General features: G+C 39.7%; 1 protein-coding gene across 4 annotated transcripts; it reads right to left on the bottom strand.

Annotated features, from left to right (window-relative positions):
- Window positions 1–3535: 3535 nt before the first annotated feature.
- Window positions 3536–9594, bottom strand: SVBP (small vasohibin binding protein). Of its 4 annotated transcripts, none has more exons than XM_061186696.1 (3): window positions 9540–9594; window positions 8702–8851; window positions 3536–3949 (listed from the first exon to the last, which is right to left on the bottom strand). In XM_061186696.1, exons 2-3 carry the CDS (start codon window positions 8813–8815, stop codon window positions 3863–3865), a joined length of 201 nt encoding a protein of 66 aa, XP_061042679.1. In that variant the 5' UTR covers window positions 8816–8851; window positions 9540–9594; the 3' UTR covers window positions 3536–3862. The 4 variants fall into 4 exon arrangements, with proteins under 4 accessions (XP_061042679.1, XP_061042677.1, XP_061042676.1 ...); XM_061186694.1 differs by having other exon boundaries at window positions 8702–8876; window positions 9540–9582; XM_061186693.1 differs by lacking the exon at window positions 9540–9594 and adding an exon at window positions 9167–9525 and having other exon boundaries at window positions 8702–8876.
- Window positions 9595–24488: the final 14894 nt, after the last annotated feature.

Genomic DNA, 24488 nt, shown 5'->3' with positions numbered 1-24488 from the left:
CACACTCAAAAACATTTACTTTGTTGATGAATTGATTTGGTTGTGCATTCTAGTGAGTTATATACAAGGTTACTATAATGTAGTAAGAATCTTACAGATATACATGGGCTCAGACATTTCAGTGTGATGTCCTTCAATGCTGAACCCTCATTTCACTGATGCTATCCTTCATCAAAATATTTTAGGAACTCCAGGTCGAGAAATGTCTTCACATAAGCTCTTAGAGGCCAGCACCTAGCACAGTGCCTGGACATAGTAGGTACTCAAAAAAATACTTATTTTACTCTGAACCAACCAAATTTAGTCCAAAAACCTAATATTCAATATTAGCCAATGATGTCCTCTTCTTAAACCAAAACCACATTAGCTATCAGATTTGGCCTCCAATGATTTTTGGCTATATCTAAAACTTGAACTACATTCAAAGGAAAAAGATGCAATTCTGAAAGAGGATTTCCATGTCCATTTTGAGCCATAGCTTCAGAGCTAAAATAAATATGTAGACTCCCAAAAGGACTGCTTTGAACGGGAAAATACACATTTGATTGTATAAATTGTAGTTTGCTTATAACAATAATAATCATACTACATTGCCTCAAAAAAAAGTTTAGGTTAGCAATATGAGGATAGTTATAGGTCAGCTAAGAGCCTCTTGACTTAGCAGAGGGACATGTGCTTCCTTCTACCTATATGAAAGTAAGGCTACACTTCTACTCTGGCTCTGGGGTCTCAGGATGCTAATGTTAACCATTCAATGTCTTTACTTCCTTAGTCAGGAATCAAAATAAAAAATAGAACTAAAATAGAACATGTTATAAAATTAAATAAATAAATAAAATAAAATATTCTAACACATAAGAGATCTTAGGAACAAGTGGGAAGGCCAAGACTTAAAAAACATACTTCTCAAGCATCTTTTCTGCTAACAATGGTATGAAACTAGAAATCAACTACAAGAAGAAAGGTGGGAAAAAAAATCACAAATATGTGGAGACTGAACAACATGCTACTGAACAACTATTGGGTCAACAAAGAAATCAAAGGAAAAATAAAAGTTATCTGAAGACAAATGAAAGTGAAATTTTGACATACCAAAACCTATGAGATGCACCAAAAGTGGTACTAAGAGGGAAGTTTACAGTAATACAGGCCTACCTCAAGAAACAAGAAAAATCTCAAACACTCTAACCTTACATCTGAAGGAACTAGAAAAAGAACAAATGAAGCCCAAAGTCTGCTGAAGGAAGGAAATATTAAAGATCAGAGCAGAAATAAATGAAATAGAGACTGAAAAGACAATAGAAAAGATCAATGAAACTAAGAGCTGGTTCTCTGAAAGATAAACAAAACTGACAAACTATTAGCTAGACTCACTAAGAAAAAAAGAGAGAAGGTAATGATAAATAAACTCAGAAATGAAAGAGGAGAAATAACAACAGATACAGAAGTACAAAGGATCAGAAGAGAATATCATGATCAGCTATACATCAACAAATTGGACAACCTAGAAAGAATGGATAAATTCTTAGAATCATATAGTCTTCCAAGAGTGAATCATGAAGAAACAGAAAATCTGAATAGATCAATCACTGGTGCAGAGATTGAAACAGTAATCAAAAACCTCCCCCAAAACAAAATTCCAGGACCAGATGGCTTCACAGGTGAATTCTACAAAACATTCAAAGAAGAATTAATACCTATCCTTCTCAAACTATTCCAAAAAATAGTTGAAAAGGAGGGAACGCTTCCTAACTATTTTACAAGGCCCACATCACCCTAATACCAAAACCAGACAAAGAAAACACAAAAAAAGAAAATTACAGACCAGTATCACTACTGAACATAGATGCAAAAATCCTCAACAAAATATTGGCAAACCAAATACAACAATACATTAAGGATCATACACCATGATCAAGTGGGATTTATCCCAGGGATGCCATGATGGTTCAACATACACAAAGCAATCAATGTGCTACACCACCTTAACAAAATGAAGTATGAAAACCATATGATCATCTCAATAGATGCAGAAAAAGCATTTGACAAGATTCAACACCAATTTATTATGAAAACTCTCCATAAAGTGGGTATGGAAGGAATGTACCTTGACATATTAAAGTACATATATGACAAACTCACAGCTAACATTATACTCAATGGTGAAAAACTGAAAGCTGAAACAAAATCTTCATGAAACAATATCCTTACCACATGTGATATTTTACAATCTGTTCTATTATTTCATTAAAAAGAAAAGCTGATCACAATTTATTCAACTGATTTTACAACCACCTACAGTTTGCAATACTAACACTTCTCTAGGATCAACTATATCCAAGGCTGCAACATGTTAATACAAGCAGTTCCCAACTAAGGATCAGAATCTTTCCAACCAATGCTCATATATTAATTGGTTATTTGAAATTTGAAACATATCCCATGAAGTAAGATAGTTGGGAAGGGAAGTAATATTTACTGAGTAGTTATTACATACATTATCTTACTTATTTCTCAATGAGTGATCTTGAGAAGAAGAAAATATTATTCCATTACACAGACGGAAGAAGAGTGAGGCTTGGAGAGGTCAAAAACTTATCCAATGCAGTAAAAATGGCACTTGACCCCAAGTCATCTGACTCCAAAAACTGCTCTTTCTAGCATACTAATACATCATTTCCTTAGGTTTATGATGACAGCTTACTCCAAACCCCCATTTCTCCAAAACACAAAACTGAAAAATCTGCATTCAACCCAAATTCAGTAGGATCCTATAGAACCTAATTACTGCTTATGGGGATAATCTATGTAGAGGTAATCCTTGACTATAACTTAGGGTCTCAAAACACATTCTCCACAGGGATAGCAAGTTCCTTAACTCCGCAGTTTATTCCTAAAACAAACACAGCAATGGGAACAGAATTCTCAGTGACTTCAGAGCAGCAGGGAGACAAAGGAGATGGGAATTGCTGGAGATATTCCCAGCACCACTAGGGAAAATACAGGTATTCCCAGTGTGGAGAGTAATGGAGGTGGCAGTGTTGGCTCTTGTGCCCTTGCTGTGCGACCTGCCTCATTTCCATATGTGTTCTGCTTCTAGGCCTGATAAAGTGAAAGATGAAAATGAAAAATAAAAAACCAAAAACTAAAATGAAAAACCAAAAGTGCCTCACTCCCCTCCCCCTGCTGGTGCAAGCTTGCCACTAGCTGTCCACATTCATAGGGTGACAGGAATACTATCTTCAAGCCTCTAAACCTGAGTTGTGGCTCATCTGGGAGCAGAGGCCACATATTTATACCCGTGTGGCTAAAAACGTAGGGTCTGTAGGGTCTGCAGAGCTTTGGGCCCAGGAAGAATGAAATCTGGAAGCAGCCATGTTCTCTCTCTCCTCTCCCCTCCGCTCTCCTCCTGAGGGAGAGAGGGTCCCCTCTGCTCATCTCAACTTTGCCTGCCTAGTACGTTCTTTTGGACTCCACCTTCTATGGCTAGGCACCCCGACGCTAAAGTATGAGCAAACAAACATCTTATTAGTATTTTATTTGTAGTTTTGGAGATTTACGGTTTCACAAGAAACACTGATTTTTTTTCAAAAAATAGAAAAAGTTAAAAAAAAAGAAAAAAAAGAAACTATTGTCTTGGAAGAATAGAACAAGTCTCTTCAGCAAGCAGTGGGCCAATTCAGATCGGAGGAACTAGTGAAGTAAGTTAGACAGAGGAAGTTCCGATTTATCCAGTTTTAGGAACAACACAAACGTCTTCTTGTCCAGTTGTGTAAGGCTCCAAATGGGCCATCTCAGCTTAAGACTGGCAACACACAAACAAAGCCTCCAGGGTCCCATCGAGTGTGACAGCAGGGGTAGCTCACTCTCCAGGAGGCTGCATCTGTTTACAGAACTCATCAAACTGCTGCTGCTCCAGTTCTGTCATGACTCTGTTGAGGGCATAGATCTGAACGGGAGAAAAGACATGTTAGCAATGGAGGCAAATGCTCAGTGTATCTTCAGACACAAGAGGCTGTGTCATTTGAAAATGCCAGAACTGCATTGGTAACGCAGGGGCAGGACAGGTAGACAGTAACTCCACTGGGGAATCAGGTAAGAAGCAGTGAGGCAGGTGGCTGATCAGGCCTTTAAAGGATCGGTAGGATTTGAACAGGTAGAGATTGGGGAAAGGACATAGGTGATGGGGGAGTGGATATTATGATTAAATAAATATAATGGAAAAGTACAGCATTAGTTCTGGAAACTTCAAGTATGCTAATATGAAAGATATCATGGAATGGGGTTTGGGGAGCTGGAGAAAGCAAGAAAAACATGTTAGGGCCTTAAATGCCATGCCAAGGAATCTGGACTCTATCGGGCTGACTCTGGAGAGAGAAGTGTGCAGGGAAGCAACTTGATTATATCTGTGCTTTGAGAAAGAAAACTGGAGACCATGTGAGGGATGGATGGAGTCGGGGAGGAGAGATTATAGGCATTAGGAGACATCTATTACAATAGTCCGGGAGGAGGTAGTAGGAACATGACCCAGGGCAGGCAGTGGGGTGGAAAGAAAACCGTGAGAGACATTCTAAGGTGAAAGGCAGGGTGTCTACCTTATTGCTCACCTTGCAGTAATCAATTAATCCACCAAGGAACCAGAAACAACATAAAACTTCCACATTTGTATAGAAGAAAAAAAAGAAGGACCGTGTTTGTGTGCAGGGGATAAAACTTGAGTAATCAAAAAGAAGGGAAAAAAACCTGAGAAGTGAGACAAATAGAAAATACAAAATAAGAGCAGAAATTAATGAAAAAGCAACCAAATGTACAATAGAGAGGATCACCAAAACTGCAAGATGGTTCTTTGAAAATACTAAAGAAAACCCTGCAAACCTCTGACCAGACAGGTCGAGATAAGAAGGGAGAAGGCACACAAAACATTATTAGAATTTAAAAGAAGCCCTAATTACTGATATAATGGAGATTAAAACAAAACTTATGAACTTTGTGTCAATAAGTCTGAAAACTCAAATGATCAAAACTGACTAAACAGAAAGCTTGAATAATCCTACAATCTTTTTTTTTCCCAATTTAAAAAAATTTTGATAAGATTCTATAATCTTGGGACTTCCCTGGTGGCATAGTGGTTAAGAATCCGCCTGCCAATGGAGGGGACACGGGTTCGAGCCCTGGTCAGGGAAGATCCCACATGCCACAGAACAACTAAGCCCGTGCATCACAACTACTGAGCCTGCACTCTAGAGCCTGCGAGCCACAACTACGGAGCCTGTGCTCTAGAGCCCACGAGCCACAACTACTGAGCCCATGTGCCACAATTACTGAAACCCGCACGCCTAGAGCCCGTGCTCCAAAACAAGAGAAGCCACCTCAATGAGAAGCCTGCGCACCGCAATGAAGAGTAGCCCTCGCTCGCCGCAACTAGAGAAAGCCCATGCGCAGCAACGAAGACCCAACGCAGCCAAAAATACATAAAAAAAAAAAAAGATTCTATAATCTTTAAGTAAAATGGAATTCCACACAGTGATGAAAATAGTCTCAAACGACAACACAAATGATTCTCAAAAAGCATAATACTGATAGTTAAAATGGTCAAGTTTTATGTATGTTTTACCATAAAACAAACAAATAAATAAATAAATCCGCATGGTTAAAAAAAAAAAAAAAGATGCTGAGTGAAGAGAACCAGTCACGGAATATGGTAACATATATAAAGTTCAGAAACATGCAAAACTAGACAATATATTGTTATGCTATAAAATATTATTTAGGAGTACGCACAGAGATAGTAAATTAATACAGAACAGCGAGGGAGTGATTAGCATGAAATTAAGGACCGAGGGTACTGCTAGTGGGAAGGCTGGGGACATGACCAGAGTGAGGCCTGAAGAGCTTCTAAGTTACTGGTCATGTTCTATTTCTGTAGTTGGGTGTTTGTTTTATTCATCTTCTTTAAGTGCACAAACACATTTTATATATATTATTTATATGTATTATATAATTAAGAATATATTAAGTACGAATATACTTAATATATTAAGTATTAAGTATTATAAGTATTAAGTATTATGTATTAAGAATATATTAAGTAATACATTAAGCAGAGAAAGAAGAGACTCAAAATGGGTCAAGGGTCCAAGCCAAGGAATGAGACTTTCAAGGAGAGGATCACCAACAGTGCCAAATGCTGCTTCAACTGCCAAATGGGCCTCTGTTCCCATTCACCCCTCCCATCTCTCCTTCTCATCTCACTTTCTGGAATGTGGCATCTATAGAGAACTGAAGGGAAACTGTGTCTCCGCCTCCCCACAAGGGCTCTTGTCACATTCCTATCTTAGGAAACTGCATTCCAGGCAACACAGACAAAACAGCAAGGCAACAGTGGGGCAAAGCAGGGAGCAGGGGAGAAAGTCGAGAGACCTGTTTAGATGGCAGTCCTGCCCCTCAATCCCTTACTACCTAGAAATTCTGGTCACGACACTTCACTTGAAATGAGGATAATACCTTCTACCTCACAAGGTCATGTATGTTTGTATCCCCCTTCCTTATTCCAGGAAGGATTTACAAAGGTCAGAGTGGGAGCAACAATAATACACCCTGGTGTGAGGATTGCATGCGGTGATGCACGTGCCTGGCACATCTGAGGAGCTCAACAAGTGCCAGCTGCAACGACAGTGCAAGTCCAGGATGACATCTTGGCAAATCAGCACAATTCAACTTCAAGTCCGCACAATGAAAACACAGTGACTCCTGCTAACAATCAATTGCTGCCATTTTTGAGTGCTTTCTCTGGGCCAGGCACTGTGCTACGTGCTTTACATACAACATTTCTATTCCTTACAACAATCTTGTGTGATTGATGTTATCATCCTCATTTTACCAAAAAGGAACTGAAAAGCTGAGGTTCAGAGAGGTTAAGTATCTCGTCCAGGGTGACTTAGGAAGAACTGGAATTTACGGAGGAGTTGGGGTTTGAAGTCAGACAAGTAAGTGTAACCTGTGGAACCTCACCGGCAGAGCATCAGTAAACACATGAACAATGTCCCCAACAACATTATCACTGCAGTGTGCACAAAGGACAGTTTCCCAGGGCTGTTTCTTACAGCAGCCCTCCAACTTTCACCAAAGCGCTGAGCAGTGAAACCGTCTGGGGGCCTGCGTCCAGGTGAGGATGGGGAGGTGAAGGAAAGAGCGGCACAATCTGTTAGAACCCAGGTCCACAGCTCTCAGACAGTCTGCCTTAATCCAAAGGCAGATTTCAGTTTATGGATTAATTTCAAACACACTTTTAAGTTTACTTATTATGTTTATGTCGGCCTCCCCCACTGAATGCACGCTCCACGAAGGCATGGACTCCTCTGTTCCTACAACAGTGCCTGGCATGTCGTAGCAGTTCAATATTGTGAGTGAATGGATCAGATTAACGAAAATTTAAAGTCTGACACTATTAAGCACTGGAAAAGAAGTGAGGAATGAGAACTCTCTCACACTGCTAATGCAGGTGCAAACTTGTACAATCTCTCTGAAAACAATTTGGCAACGTCTAGTAAACTTGAAAATGTACTCAATAAATCTACTTCTAGTTATATATGCCCTTCAGGAATTCCAGCACAGGTGCCCAAGGAGACATCTAAAAATTTTTCACTACAGCATTGGTTGTAACAGCAAAAAAAACCCCCCTATAAATTATTTAAACATCCGTTACCGGAGGATGGGGTAAATATACTAAAGTGGATTCATAAACTAGACTACTATTAGCAGTGATGAGGAATAAACTAGATTCTTACATCAACATGAATAGTTCTAAAAAACATAAACAAAATGCAAAATAAAACACGTGGAATTAGTTTAATGTAAGATTTTAAAACACAAAAGGACATTTTATATTGTTCAAAAATATCTACTAATATTTGAGTGTAAAAGTATAAAAAAAAATAGTCGTTGCCCATAGGGAGGGGAAAAGGAAATGGAGAAAGGGGACTTCAAATTTTTATGTAGTTTTTATTTATTTAAAAAAGACTCCAGGCAAACATGACAAAATGTTAAACACTACCAATCTGGGGTGCTGAGTACCCAGGTGTTTGTTATAATATTCTGCTTTTCTGTATTTTAAAATTTCTAAAAATAAAAAAGAAAAGAAACAAGCAAAAGCAAAAGAAATAGAAAGAGGGAAAAGACTGCAGTAAGCTTTTTCCTGATATTAAATGCTAAAATAAAATATTCATGTAAATAGGTTGATTTTTAAGTGCAGACTGAACAAAGGAACACAGTGTTGGGTGTAGAGCTTGGGCCTCTACTTCCCAATTAGGAGGAGCAACTCTCCAGGCCAAATCCAGGACATTTGTACTAGGGTGTCTGACACTTGCTCTCTCTCACTCCCTTACAGGACCCCTCCCTTACATGTCCCTTCTCTTTTTCCTTTCTTCCTTCCCTCAGGTCCTACCACAAAAGCTCTGCACCAGGAGTCATCTGGAGACTATCTGGTACTGGTCGGGGTTCTGACACTTGGCATGTGACTCTGGGCTGCCACCTCACCATGTGAACCTCAGTGATCTCCTCTGGAAACCTGGGAGAACACCTGTTTTGGCTGGATTGGCTGGAGGTAGGTAGGGCTCCCCGTCACAGCTCTCCTCTCTCGTATCTCTCTATAATGGCATCATCTCCAGCAGACTACAGGTATACAGGCCCTCCTTACTCTCACCTCTGCTCTCTGTCTTTGCTTCAGCTCCTGCTGGGCTGATTTCTGCTTGGCCTTCTCAACTCTGCTGACGGCCTCTTTAACTTTGGATTTTTCTTTACGTGCAGGTGGATCCATGACTTGGCTTCTGTATACTTCTTAGTCAGCTCTGACCTGGATGGTACAGAAGAAGGCGGATCTAAAAACAAAAAAAGAACGAACGAACGAACTTCCATTCACTAATGCCCTACCTCAGCCCCTTCCTTTGGCAGGAGAGGCAGAGGGGCCCGGGGGAAAGGGCGCTGCATTGGAGGAGTAAGACCTGAGTCCCACTGCCACCACCTCGCTGGGTGTCTCTAGGCAAATCTCCCCACTCTGAGCTTTAGTTTTCTCCGTCTGCACAATGGGACAACAGTCCATCCCCTGGCCCCCTCCCACGAGCTGCCGTGTGAGCACCAAATGCGAAGAGCCCTGTGAACGGTTTCCTACACCGTAGCGCGCTGCATCCAGCGTGGGACTGCCAGAATTACGAGGACACCGCGGCCCAGAGGGACCGACCGGCCGCAGTCTCGAAGCGGGTTGGCGGGGAGCCCAAGGCTCGCGCGGCCGCCAGCCCCCGGACCAGGGCTTTCCCACCTCTGCCCTCCCAGAAGGTTACGGCCCGCTCGGCCCGAGGGGCCCGCCCTCCGCCACCGCCCCGCCCGGGCCCAAGCCCGGCCCCAGAAGAGCTCCCCTCCCGCCGCCGCCCACGCCCGGTGCAAAACGGCGGCTGGAGGCGGGCGGCGCTCGGGAGTCGGGGCTTTCCCTCCTGGGCCTCGGGACTCGGACAAGGGCCCAAGGGGGAACCCCCGCCTTCCCCTACCTCCCAGCCTGCAGCACGAGCCTGCCGCGCCTCGGATTGGGCGGGGTCGGGAGGCGGAGGGCGGGCCGGCGCGTCGAGGCCCCGCCCACAGGAAGGGCCGCGCGTGCGCAGAGAGAGTGTCTGGACGCCCCGCATCGGTGCGGGGGCGGGTGCGGGGGCGGGGGCGGGGGCGGGGGCGGGGGCGGGGGCGGGGGGGGTACCAGTAACAAAAGCTTTTCTCGGGAATACTTTCTGGGACAGACGCTAGGCTTTGAAAGGTGAGATCTGAAACCTGGGACTAGAATTGTAACTCTCTGAGCCTCAGTTTTCAATTCGGAAAGTAGGGATGATGATTGCTGCCTTCTTTTTTTTTTTTTTTTAATATAATTTAGACAGTAAACATGGTCTATTTTTGCTTCTTTCCAGTAGAATACATTTGATCACTTTTTTTTTTTATACAGCAGGTTCTTATTAGTCATCAATTTTATACACATCAGTGTATACATGTCAATCTCAATCGCCCGATTGCCGCCTTCTTGATTCAGAAGCTTGTTAGAAAGATCAAGTGAGCTCCTGTTTGCCACAGTGCTTTGAAAAGGGAAATCGTGATGGAAGTATAAATAGCCAATATAAACAAAGAGAAATGTTCAAGTTCACTGATAATCGATAATTTTAAAATTACAATTTTATAACTATTTACAATAATTTTACAAATTGAAATAGCTGGCTATCATTTTTCATTTATTAGATTATCAAGGATTGGACAAAATGGTAGATAAGTACTTTGACGGCAGAAATCTTGTACAGTCTAATAATAACAATGACAATAATAACTACCTCTCTTCTGGACTTATATTACAGGCACTGTTCATAGAGCTTCACATTTATTAACTCATGTATTCCTCATAATAAGTACGTATAATAATGTAAATATATAATAATATACTATTATTGTCCCCATTTTACAAATAAGGGAACAGAGGCACAGAGAGTTTGTGACTTGTCCAAGGTCACACAGCTAGTAAGTGCCCTAGCAAGTATTTCAGCTAGGATTTAGGATAGGACAATGGCCTGTCGGAAAGAAAACGTGTTCAAGCCCACTCCTTTTGTTCCTCTAAGGATTGGGCAAGAATTGAAACAAAGGATGGATTCTAAGCAACAGCGAAAGTGTAGCCCAGATGGACACTTATATTTTCAGTCAAAGTGTAAATTATCACAACCTTTTGGGAAGCCAGTTTCGCACTGCATTTCAAAAGCCTTGAAAATGAACACGACCCCACAAAAAGATAAATACTGCATTATTCCATTTCTATGAGATATCTAAAGTAGTCAAACTCTTAGTAGAATGGTGATTGCCAGGGGCTGGGGGGAGGGGAAAAGGGAATTGTTCAATGGATATAGAGTTTCAGTTTTGCAAGATGAAAAAGTCCTAGAGATCAGCTGCACAACAATATGCATATAGTTAATACCACTGTACTGCACACTTAAAAATAATTAAGATGGTAAACCTACCTAAGGAGGTAAAAGACCTGTACTGGAAAACTATAAGACACTGATGAAAGAAATAAGACACAAACCGTTGGAAAGATGTACCATGTTGTTCATGGATTGGAAGAATTAATATTGTTAAAATGACCATACTACCAAAGGCAATCCACAGATTCAGTGCAATCCCTATCACAATACTAAGGGCATTTTTCACAGAACTAGAACAAATAATTTTAATATTTGTATGGAAACAAAAAAGAGCCCAAATAGCTAAAACAACATTGAGAAAGGAGAACAGAGCTGGAGGAATCATGATCCCTGACTTCAGACTATACTACAAAGCTACAGTAATCAAAACAGTATGGTACTGGCACAAAAACAGACACATAGATCAATGGAAGAGTATACAGAGCCCAGAAATAAACCCATGCACTTATGGTCAATTAATCTACAATCAAGGAGGCAAGAATACACAATGGAGAAAAGACAGTGTCTTCAATAAGTGGTGCTGGGAAAACTGGACAGCTTCATGTAAAACAATGAAATTAGAATATTCTCCAATGCCATATACAAAAATAAACTCAAAATGGATTAAAGACCTAAATGTAAGACCACAAACAATGAAACTCCTGGAAGAAAACATAGGCATAACATCTTTGACATAAATTGTAGCAATATTTTTTTGGATCTGTCTCCTAAAGCAAAGGAAATAAAAGCAACAACAAACAAACGGAAAATAATTAAACTTAAAAGCTTTTGCATAGCAAAGGAAACCATCAACTGAATGGGAGAAAATATTTTCAAATGATATGTTCAATAAAGTGTTAATATCCAAAATATATAAACAGTTCATACACTCAATATCAAAAAACCAAACAACCCAGTCAATAAAATGGGCAGAAGACCTGAATAGACATTTTTCCAAAGAAGACATACAGATGGCCAACAGGCACATGAAAAGATGCTCAACATCATTAATCATCAGAGAAATGCAAATTAAAACCACAATGAGATATCATCTCACACCTGTCAGAATGGCTATCATCAAAAAGACACAAATAAAAAGTGTTGGTGAGGATGTGGAGAAAAGGGAACCCTTGTACACTGTTGGTGGAAATGTAAATTGGTGCAGCCACTGTGGAAAACAGTACGGAGTTTTCTCAAAAAACTGAAAATAGAACTACCATATGACCCAGCAATTCCTGGGTATATATCCAAAGAAAATGAAAACTCTAATTCAAAAAGATACATGCACCCCAATGTTCATAGTGTCATTATTTACAATTGCCAAGACATGGAAGCAACCTAAGTGTCCATCAACAAATGAATGGTTAAAGAAGATGTGTTATATATATATATACAATGAAATATTACTCAGCCATAAAAAGGAATGAAATTTTGCCATTTGCAGCAATATGGATGGACTTGGAGGGTATTATACTAAGTGAAACAAGTCAGACAGAGAAAGACAAATACTGTATAATATCACTTATATGTGGAATCTAACAAATAAAACAAACTAGTGTAGTGACTATAACAAAAGAGGAACAGACTCACAAAATAGAGAACAAACTAGTGGTAACCAGTGGAGAGAGGGAAGTGAGGAGGGGCGAGATAGGGGTAAGGGATTAAGAGGTACAAACTATAAATAAGCTACAAGGATGTATTGTACAACACAGGGAATATAGTCAGTATTTTGTAGTAACTATAAATGGAATATAACCTTTATAAATTGTGAATCACTATATTTTACACCTATAACATGTAATATTGTACATCAATTATACTTCCATTAAAAAATTTTTTTAAAGCTTAAGATGGTAAATTTTATGTTATGTGGGGTTTTTTTTTAACCACATTGAAAAAAAAATAAGCACAACTTTGACTCAGCAACTACACTTTTAAGTTATCCTAACTAAATAATCAGAGACGGTGCTATTCCTAAGAGTAAAAAACCAAAACAATGAAAATATTTATAAATGGGGTCAATTAAATAAATTATAGGATAGCTATAATGGGATTCTATGCAGCCATTAAAATGACATAGAAGAATTTTTTATGTAATAAAATGTTTTTATTTTAGTAAATGAAAAAGTTACAAAGAGACATATACAACATAGTCACAATATTTGTTTTATTGTTTCAGAAAAGATTATTATATACACATGAAAAAGAGGCTGGGTGGAAACACACCAAATTGCCAATTGAAATTAAGAATGGAGATTATTTTTGTCTTCTTTGTGCTTTTCTATATTTTCCAAAATTTCTACAATGAACATTTAAACTTTAGCAAGATTTATACTTTCTTTTACATTTTTGTCACATTGTACACTTTATAAAGTTCATATAAGCTCTGGATTAGATTACAGCTGGAAACAGGGCAGGGACTTTGGAAGGCTTTACAAAGCCAACAGAAACAGACTGGATATAGGGTATTAAGTAGTGGAAAAGCCAAACTGGAAGATTGGAAAAAGAGTGGAGCCACTGATAAAAGTGAAGGTATGATGAGTTGGCTTGGGAAAGGATGAGGAAGAGGATAAGTCAGAGGTGTGTGAGTGTGTGTGTGTGTGTGTGAGAGAGAGAGAGAAAGAGGGAGAGAGAGACAAAGAGAGACAGAGACAGAGAGACAGAGACAGAGAGAGCTAGTTTACACTTACAGGTGGCAATAAGCAAGAAGAGTTGTCCAGTAAGTATAGGGCTGCAGAAAATCACAGGTGTGTAGATACTGGTTTGGGATTCTTCATCAGGAAGGTGAAGGCTGGAGCCAGGAGGGAGTGAAAGTCCCCTTTCTGTTCTTCCTCCATGAGTTTATGATCTCTCTTTCTCTCTCTCTCGACCATCAACAGACTCTTGGCCAGTCTACAAAATTCCCTGGTTGATTGAGTCAGTGTTTACATGAATATAACTATTCCTAAGAGTAAAAAAGAATATTTTTACAGTGTATACTGTACTAAGATTACATTCACTTTATTAAACAACTCTAAACAACTCTACAACTCTTTTTTTCCTGGAGTCAAAAATTGCCTATTTTTTTCATTTGTGTAATTATCTATGCATCTACTGTTAATTATTCCATAAACTCTCCATCAGGACTATAAAATGTCTTTCTATCTGGTCACATGAATCCGATACTTTTCAACTTTTTTTTTCCCCTTAGAGACATTCTTCCTTAGGCCTATCCTCCTCTCGCTCCAAGCTGTCGTCTTGGCTTTGCTATCCAACTGTTGTCCTGAGACTTCCCATAACCACATTCTGGGGACTTGCATCTCCTCTCCTGTGCCAAATCCCCTGTCTCCTGGATATTCCTATTTGTGGCTTATTCTCTCATTTTGGAGGAGCTCATTCCCCAGTAATTTCCCCAGAATAAGTTCATGGGAGGTACATTTTTGAAACCCTGCTTGTCTAAAAATGGCTTTATTTTGCTCTCACACTTGATTGACAGTTTGGCGGGGTACAGAGTTCCAGGTTGGAAATCATTTTCCCTCAGAATTTTAAAGGCATTGATCCACTGTTATCTAGCTTCTCATGTGGCTAGACTCTTGAGAAGTCTGATTTATTCTGATTTCCTTTACTTCTTATGTAGTTTTTGTTTGTTCACTTGTTTCTGGAAGCTTTTAGGACATATATTTTTCCTTTATCCTTGATGTTTCGAACCTTCATCATGATAAGTAATAATAATGTAAGGCTTTTTCATTCATTGCTCTAGGTACTCAGGGGTCCCTTTCAATCAGGAAACATACAGTCTTCAATTCTGGGAAATTTTCTCTCTGTTAGAGTCCCTTGTTTTTCTCATCACTTTTCTCTCATTTTCCATCCCTTGGTTTTGTTTATTCTAACTTTATAAGAGATTTTTTAGTAGTTACATTTTTATGTATGCATGTATGTATTTATTTACTTGTCTGCGCCTTGTCTTAGTTGCGGCATGTGGGATCTTTTAGTTGCGGCATGCAAGCTCTTAGTTGTGGTGTGTGGGATCTAGTTCCCTGACCAGGGATCGAACCCGGGCCCCCTGCACTGTGAGTGTGGAGTCTTAACCGCTGGACCACCAAGGAAGTCTGTATGAGAGATTTTTCTGAAATTTATCCTGTAGTTTTTCTGTTGAATTTGTTCATTTCTGTTATAAAATTTTAATTTCCAAGTGTTTTTCCTGGTTCCCTGACTTTCCTTTTGGTAGCCTCTTGCTTTTGTGTTGTGGATTCAGGATCTTCTCTTATTTCATGTTTCTGAGAATATCAGTTGTAGTTTTCTGCCATTTTCTTCCACTTCCTAGATTGTCTCTTGTTGTTTATTTTGGTCTCTAGCTTTCAAGTTAGAGACTTTCCTCAGATAATAATACTAGCTACCATTTATTGGGTGTAAAGCACAGTTCTAAGTATTTTACATGTTTTAACTAATTTAATCCTTACACCCAATGAGTGAGTTACCATTCTTATCCTCAATTTACCAAAAAGGTAGAAACTACTGTGTATAAAATAAATAAGCTACAGGATATATTGTACAGCACAGGGAATAGAGCCTATACTTAATAATAACCATAAATGGAATATAACCTTTTAAAAAAGTGGTTTATTTATTGTTCTGGTGTATGAGACTATGATAAAATTCTAAAAAGTCAATTTTCCTGAAAAAATCAAGAAAAGTGTAAAAAAAATTACTAGTAAGGAGAATTCCTTGGTAGTCCAGTGGTTAGGGCTCTGAGTTTCCATTGCAGGGGGCACGGGTTCCATGCCTGGTCGGGGAACTAAGATCCCGCATGCCACATGGCGCAGCCAGAAAAAAAATTTACTAGTAAGGAAACTGGGACATAGAAAGGTTAAGGCTCTCATTCAGGTCACACAGCTCAGAAGTGGACCTGAATCTAATCAAACCTGTAGCTTTCCAGTTTCAGAAATCTGAGGGATAGAGAAATAAATTAAATGTTACCGCAAGAACGCAACTGGCCAAATCCAGAATGCAGGACATTGTACAAGACAATTTACCAACAATCAAGGGTGTAAGGAAAACTTTAAAAAAAAAAAAAATTAATTAATGTAATTCATTTTTGGCTGCGTGGGGTGTTTGTTGCTGCACGTGGGCTTTCTCTGGTTGTGGCAAGCGGGGGGTGCTCTTTGCTGCAGTGCGTGGGCTTCTCATTGCGTGCCTTCTTTTGTTGTGGAGCATGGGCTCTAGGTGCGCGGGCACGCGGACTCAGTAGTTGTGGCTCGAGGGACCTGGAGCGCAGGCTCAGTAGTTGTGGTGCACAGGCTTAGTTGCTCTGGGGCATGTGGGATCTTCCCAGACCAGGGATCGAACCCATGTCCCCTGCATTGGCAGGCGGATTCTTAACCACTGCGCCACCAGGGAAGTCCCTGGTTATCCTTTTTAAATATAGCAGCTTGTACATGTCAATTCCAAACTCCCTAACTATCCCTTATCTCTACCCTTCCCCCTGTGGTAACCATAAGTTCATTCTCTAAGTCTGTGAGTCCATTTCTGTTTTGTAAATACGTTCATTTGTATAATTTTTTTTTAGATTCTGCATATAAGCGATATCATACGATATTTCTCTTTCTCTGTCTGACTTACTTCACTCAGTATGACAATCCATGTTGTCTAGTATGTCCATCCATGTTGCCGCAAATAGCATTATTTCATTCTTTTTTATTGCTGAGTAATATTCCATTGTATATATATACCACATCTTCTTTATCCATTCATCTGCTGGTGGACATTTACGTTGCTTCCATGTCTTGGCTATTGTAAATAGTGCTGCTATGAACACTGAAGTGCATGTATCTTTTCAAATTATAGTTTTCTCTGGATATATGCCCAGAAGTGGGATTGCTGGATCATATGGCAACTCTATTTTTAGTTTTTTAAGGACCCTCCATACAGCTTTCCATAGTGGCTGCACCAACTTACAGTCCCCCAACAGTGTAGGAGGCTTCCCTGGAAAAGGAACATTTCAATCACCTCAGATAATTGTGGATATTTTTTTTTGATGCAAGAAGAAACTTGACAAGTGGTAGTTGCTTAAAGGTTAATGCAGCATGGAATCTAAAACCATACCAGTGAACTTTTCCTTTCTTTCCCTGCCCATCTTTATTGAGATATAATTGACATATAACATTGTGTAAGTTTGAGGTATACAATCCATTGATTTGATACACTTATTGATTGCAAACTGATAACCATAATAAAGGTAGCTACCACCACCATCACGTCACATAATTACCATTTCTTTTTTGTGCTGAGAACATTTAAGATCTACTCTTTTAGCAACTTTCAAATATATAATACACCAATGAACTTTTTATGCTCTGTTCCAGTAAAATCCACCAGATTGTCTTGCATATTGGTGGCTTTTTTACTTATGCATAGTTGTCAAGACATGTATTGGTCATTTAGAATTTATTGGTTCACTGTGCAGATATTTCAAATGTTGACACATTTCATTGTATAACATAAAAAACTCGCATTCACTAATGTCACTACCAATCTCATCAGAAAAATCTTCCTTTACTGGGAAACTATCAAGCTCACAGTAGCAGATAAAACTGCTAATTTCCAACCAAAATATCAAATCACTTTGGCAACAAATACTGTCAGTTGTTTTCCTTCAAGCGACAGGTGCCCTTTGTTCATTTTAGAGAAAACACCTGCCAAATACCCAAATCTGAATAACAATAGTTTGTCTGTTGGTTATACTTTCAGATAAGAATGAAGTTCATGGAGACTTCCCTGGTGGCGCAGTGGATAAGACTCCGCGATGCCAATGCAGGGTTTCAATCCCTGGTCAGGGAACTAGATCCCACATGCATGTTGCAACTAAGAGTTCGCATGCCACAACTAAGGAGCCCACGTGCTGCAACTAAGGAGCCCGCCTGCCGCAACTAAGACCCGGCGCAACCAAATAAATTAAAAAAAAAAAAAAAAAGAATGTTCATAGCAGCACTGTTTGTAAAAGCAAAAGCCCAGAAACAACCCTCACTTTTATCAATGAGGGAATGGACAAATTTTTGGTATATTCATACAATGATCTACCTCACAGTGGTGGATGAACGTCCCAGAGTTCTATCAATCAATACGGATAGATTTCAGTGTCTTAATTTGTACTCCACCCAAAGCAGGGTGTGAGACAAATTCTTCAGTGCAAGAGTTTATTTAGGAGGTGATCCCAGGAATCAGAAATAGCGAGTGAGAAGAAAATGACGAAAGGGACTTCCCTGGTGGCACAGTGGTTAAGAATCCGCCTGCCAATGCCGGGGACACGGGTTCGAGCCCTGGTCTGGGAAGATCCCACGTGCCGCGGAGCAACTAAGCCAGTGCGCCACAACTACTGAGCCCACATGCCACAACTACTGAAGCTCGTGAGCCTAGAGCCCATGCTCCGCAACAAGAGAAGCCACCACAATGAGAAGCCCACGAACGGCAACGAAGAGTAGCCCCTGCTCGCCGCAACTAGAGAAAGCCTGCGCACGGCAATGAAGACCCAAAGCAGTCTAAAATAAATAAATTAAATAAATAAATAAATAAATTTATTTTAAAAAAAGAAGAAAAGGAAGACAAACCAATAAGATGTGCATTATTGAGCTACTGATGACAGTGGGCCACTGTGCTCATTCCCGCTGAGAACTCCCTGAGGAATTGTGTGGAATACAGCTCAGAATTGTCCCTCTGAAGATGTGGGGACTGGACCATTTTCCACTTACTTCCACCCCCCCACCCCCTGCCCCAAGCCCCATTGATCGATCCCCTGGGGCAATAACTTTCCTGAACTCCTGGGTTACACACAGGCTGAACAGCCTTCTCAAGCTTTGTAAAGAGCCCCAGTCAGATAAGCAAAGAGCTGCTGTGGCCTGTGAGGTGGCATGCTAGCAGCTTGCCTTCAAGTCTCAGCTACCCCGAAATTGAGTGGGCTGAGGGGACAAGGTGTGAGCTACCACAGGTGTCAGCTAGACTCAGAAACTAATGTTGAGTGAAAAAAGGAAATCCCAGGGAATTATGTACAACGTGCTCCATCTTTATAAAGTTCAAAAATACATAAAAGTATATAATGCATGGTTAAGGAAACAATTATGGATATTATGCATATAAAATTATGGATATTCTGAAAGCAAGATAGGCGGGAAAGGGTTTATCACATATTGGGGGACAGTCAGCAAGTTTGTTTATCAGAAAGCACATGTCAGGGTGCAGTTGGAGATAAAGGCAGTGAGTTAAAGAAGGTGGCTAATTGGTGGGTGTCTTTGAAACCAATCTTCAGTTTTACTCTGATTTGGAAAGTAAAGAGGAGCAAGCTTTTAAGAAAGGGTGTGATAGGATCAAAATGTATCAAAAGCAATCACTCTGCAGTTGGCTTGGACGGGAGAAGGAGCTGAGGCGCCAAAGTCCCTTACCCCGGCAGCACGGGGAGGCTTCCCTGCTTTTAGGGAGCTTCCTCTTTGCTCTGTTCCTTTATCGGGGCAGACAGGCAGGGCGTGGCTTGTCGGTGTATAGGAACAGCTGGAAGGGAGTCTGTCGGGCAGATGGAGCCCCTGGCTGAGGGCTTCAGGCATTAGAATAAAAGATGAACTTTTCCCAGGCCCACCTCCAGAGCCCTTCCTGATGTTCCTGCCTGATGCCTCATCTCCCTGAACGGGCAGAGGGATGTTCCCAGCTTGGAGACTCCAGCTCAGCCGGTGAGGGACAAAGAGCCCCTAATTCCAAAGGTGGTGAGTGCTCCTCCCTCTCCCCTCTCTTCGTTCTTTTTAGTCCTTTGGTTTTCTCAGGATCCTCAGGTTTGTTGGAGAAACTATCCCCTTTCTTCACACTCACAAGAACATTTTAGAGGATGAAATGGAGCGACAGGAAACGAGGAGCACAAAAGGGGACAAGTGACAAGGGGACTGGATGGGTTTTGTCAAAAGACTCTCCTTTAGATATTCTCGTCATCATTAAGTAGGACAGCTGTCACTTATTTAGCCCTTACTCTTAGCCAGGTCCTGGCCGTGTGCTTTCAGACAGAACAGCTGTAGATTTGCTGGGTCTTCTTAAGCTGCTTGGAGTTATCAAGGGAACTTCCATTGCATGTTTTTTTTTTTTTAGAAAGAAATACTTTTTTTTAAAATTAATTAATTTTTGGCTGCATTGGGTCTTCGTTGCTGCGTGCGGGCTTTCTCTAGTTGAGACGAGCGGGGGCTTCTCTTGTGGCGGAGTATTGGCTCTAGGTGCGCGGGCTTCAGTAGTTGTGGCACGCGGGCTTAGTAGTTGCGGTGCACGGGCTTAGTTGCTCCGCGGCATGTGGGATCTTCCCGGACCAGGGATCAAACCTGTGTCTCCTGCATTGGCAGGCGGATTCTTTTTTTTTTTCTGCTTTTTAAAAAAATTTTAAAGTTTTATTTATTTTTTTATACAGCGGGTTCTTATTAGTTACCCATTTTATACATATTAGTGTATACATGTCAATCCCAGTCTCCCTGGCACCCCCCCCCCGCCACTTTCCCCCCTTGGTGTCTATACGTTTGTTCTCTACATCTGTGTCTCTATTTCTGCCAGGCAGGTGGATTCTTAACCACTGCGCCACCAGGGAAGTCCTCATTGCATGTTTTTTTCTGCTTTAGAAGTTTTTGAAATTAAACTGTTTCAAACTTAAATGTAAATGACTTCCTGTGGGGAAAAATATTTCCAACATATGTAATAGAAAAAAAATTTGTTACTATATGAAGAATTTTACAAAACATTAAAGAGACAAATGCCCAAATAGAAAAATGGACAAAGTATAGACAGGTAATTGACAAAGTCCAAATGACAAAGGAATAATCAAAGAAATACAAATTAAGATGAAACACAATTAATTATTTTTAGAGAGATATTGTTACTCATTAAAATAATGAAGATGTAAAAAAAAAACCCCAGTTTTGTTACTCATTAAAATGACAAAGGGACTTCCCTGGTGGCACAGTGGTTAAGAATCCACCTGCCAATGCAGGGGACATGGGTTCAAGCCCTGGTCTGGGAAGATTCCACATGCTGCGGAGCAACTAAGCCCGTGCGCCACAACTACTGAGCCTGCACTCTAGAGCCCGTGAGCCACAACTACTGAAGCCCGTGTGCCTAGAGCCCATGCTCCGTGACAAGAGAAGCCAGTACAGTGAGAAGCCCATGCACCATAACGAAGAGTAGCCCCCACTCGCCGCAACTAGAGAAAGCCCGTGTGCAGCAATGAAGACCCAGTGCAGCCATAAATAAATAAATAAATAAATAAATAAATAAATAAATAAATAAATAAAATGGCAAAGATGTAAAAAAAAAAAAAAAAAAAACCCAGTGACGGCAAGGTTGTGGAGAAACAAACAATTTCATACACTTTGGTAAATGGATATGACCTCTCTGGAGGGCGATTTGGCAATGCAAATTAAAAGTCTCACCATTTTAAAGATGGGAAACTCAAGGCCTAAGAGTTTAAGTGACTTCCTTAAAGTTACAAAGTCACCCAATTAGGAACCAAGCCAAGTCTAGGACTAAGTCTTATAACTTGGTCCTCAATCCACTATCAATTGTAGTGATAAAGCTTATAATAGCAATGCATTGGGAAAAAACCTGAATATTCTACAATATGGAATTATTTTAAAAATTCTTGCATATTCATTATGGAACACTGAAATCATTAAAAGAATATTTGATGGCATGGAAAAACTACATAATATAGTTCTTGGTGAAAATGTTGGGTATTAAAACAGTATATACAGTATAGTCCTACTTTTAAAAAAAAGTTATATACATACACAGAAATAATATTTGAAGAACCATATTGTCTTCAGGTGGAGGAATTACCGGTGATTGCAAACATTTTTGTCCTTTTTTTCTTGTAATTTCCTGATTTTCTATAATAGCTAGGATAGAAAAAGCAATAAATTTTATTTGATAAAAATTGTAAAACAACTGAAATGCCATAGGGCTATGCTGGAGGTGACTTGGAGCTGGCTGACCGTGGGTGCCTGTCAGGGCAGGGAGCATCCACCCCAGAGGGCAACGAGAGGGGCCCCAGAGCCTGAGGGAATTTGAGGTCAAAGACTAGGGCACTTCAGATGGCCAAAAAGCACATGAAAATATGCTCAACATCACTAACTATTAGAGAAATTCAAATCAAAACTACAATGAAGTATCAGCTCACACCGGTCAGAATGGCCATCATCAAAAAATCTACAAACAATAAATGCTGGAGAGGGTGTGGAGAAAAGGGAATCCTCCTGCACTGTTGGTGGGAATGTAAATTGGTGCAACCACTATGGAAAACAGTATGGAGGTTCCTTAAGAAACTAAAAATGGAACTACCATATGACCCAGCAATCCCACTACTGGGCATATATCTGGAGAAAACCCTAATTCAAAAAGACACATGAATCCCAGTGTTCGCTGCAGCACTATTTCCAGTAGCCAAGACATGGAAGCAACCTAAACATCCATCGACACAGGAATGTATAAAGAAGATGTGGTACGTATATACAATGGAATATTACTCAGCCATAAAAAGAACAAAATAATGCCATTTGCAGCAACATGGATGGACCTAGAGATTATCATACTAAGTAAGTCAGACAGAGAAGACAAATATCATATGATATCACTTACATGCAGAATCTAAAAAGTGATACAAATGAACTTATTTGCAAAACAGAAATAGACTCACAGACACAGAAAACAAACTTATGGTCACCAAAGGGGATAGAGAGGGGGGTGGGGAGAGATAAATTAGGAGTTTGAGATTAACATATACACACTACTGTGTATAAAATAGATAACTAATAAGGGCCTACTGTATAGCACAGGGAACTCTACTCAATACTCTGTAATGGCCTATATGGGAAAATAATCTAAAAAAGAGTGGATATATGTATGTGTATAACTGATTCATTTTGCTGTACACCTGAAACTAACACAACATTGTAAATCAACTATACTCCAATAAAAATTTTTAAAAAAAGACTAGGGGAGATAGTGAGAAGAGAGGGCTTTTAGTTCCTTGAAGTAGGATGGATACAAGAAAAAATCGAAATCTTATATATAGCAATGAAAAAATATATATTTATATATAAAAATTTTGGGACCTAGTGTCCTACAGGTGACTTACAGCAAAGGTGGCATCTAGACAGCTGATGATGGAAAACTCTCACTCACCATCTGTTCACCCTTTTATTTTTTCAGTCTTTTTCTTCTACCCTGTTTCCCCTCTACCATCTTTTAGTTTCCTCTCCTGTTCTTTGGTTTATTCTCCCCACCTGGCTTGGAAACTTCCATTGAATACCATGGTTCTCCTTCACCGTTGCTCTGCCCATGGAAGGCACTCTCAGAAATAGAATCTGACTAATCCTCCTCTTAACTCAGTAATTTTGTAATCTGAAGCATCAAGTTTCCAAATTAGGTTATTTCTAGTGGAGAACTGAAAGTTAGACAAACACTCTTGAAATGTTATTTTTCCTTTTCATGAAGCAGAATTATAGCATATTGTAGCTGGAAAGGAATTTAAAGCTTCAACTTGTCAAAATTCTTTAATTAAATAAATTTCATTTTGGCTAAATCTAGTTTCATGTTGCACATTTGTTCATCAATATATTACACTTTATCAATAAGTTAGGAAATAGAGATGAGAAAAAATTGCCCATATTTCCAACCACCTTAATTATTAACTATTCATATTTTATAGGACTTACTTTTAGTTCCTTTCCTACACACTCTTTAATGTAGTTATAATCATTGTAAATGTATTATTTTGTATTTTGCTTTTAACACATCATTAGTTTTCACTTGAAACATAGGTTTGATGAACCATAATTTACTTAGTCATTTCCTTATCAATGTACCTATAGATGGTCCAGTTTCTCACTATTATACAAATACTACTGACATCATGTAAACTTTCGTATTTCAGATTCTTTCCTTAGAGTAGATTTTCAGACTATTTCTCACTGGATCAAAAGGCAAATACATTTCCTTACTTCTTGTTATTTCCCAATTTACAATGAACTCAGCAAACGTAAATGAATCTCTCAATTTAAAGATGGAAAATCAGGGCCTAAGAGTTTAAGTGACTTGCTCCAAGTTACAAAGTCACACAGATAGTAGAGACCAAGCCAAGACTAAAACCAAGCCATCTGACTCCAGTCCTCAATTCACTAGGGATATAAGCCTTTCTTTACCTTTTGGTTTTATTTAGCCTTAGATTTTTGGGAATGTTGCCACTAGCTTACTCTCTGCTCTTCTCGGATGAGATTATGAGGAAGGAAATTCACACCTTTAATAAAAAAGTCACACTCTACCCAACAACAGCAAAATACACATGAAACATTTACCAAAATAGACCATATGCTAGCACACAAAGCAAGTCAATAAATTTAAAAGGATTCAAGTCATACAAAGTATGTTTTCTGGCCACAACAGAATTAAATTAGAAATCAATAACAGAGGCCTGTCTTCTTCCTGACTGGTCCTGGTGGTTTCTGTCTGAGAACTGCTGATAGCAAT

The sequence above is a fragment of the Eubalaena glacialis genome, chromosome 3 (assembly GCF_028564815.1).
Source record: "Eubalaena glacialis isolate mEubGla1 chromosome 3, mEubGla1.1.hap2.+ XY, whole genome shotgun sequence".
NCBI classification, from domain to species: Eukaryota; Metazoa; Chordata; class Mammalia; order Artiodactyla; family Balaenidae; genus Eubalaena; species Eubalaena glacialis.
Note: the sequence above shows the minus strand (reverse complement) of the source record. Positions and strands in the feature narration are given on the sequence as shown.

What these genes read in the sequence shown, in the direction of transcription:
- SVBP (XM_061186696.1), bottom strand. Translation starts at nt 8,815, where the DNA reads ATGGATCCACCTGCACGTAAAGAAAAATCCAAAGTTAAAGAGGCCGTC. An exon ending in AGCAAAGACAGAGAGCAGAG is followed by an intron (nt 3,950 to 8,701) that starts GTGAGAGTAAGG and finishes TCTCCCGTTCAG; the next exon opens with ATCTATGCCCTCAACAGAGT.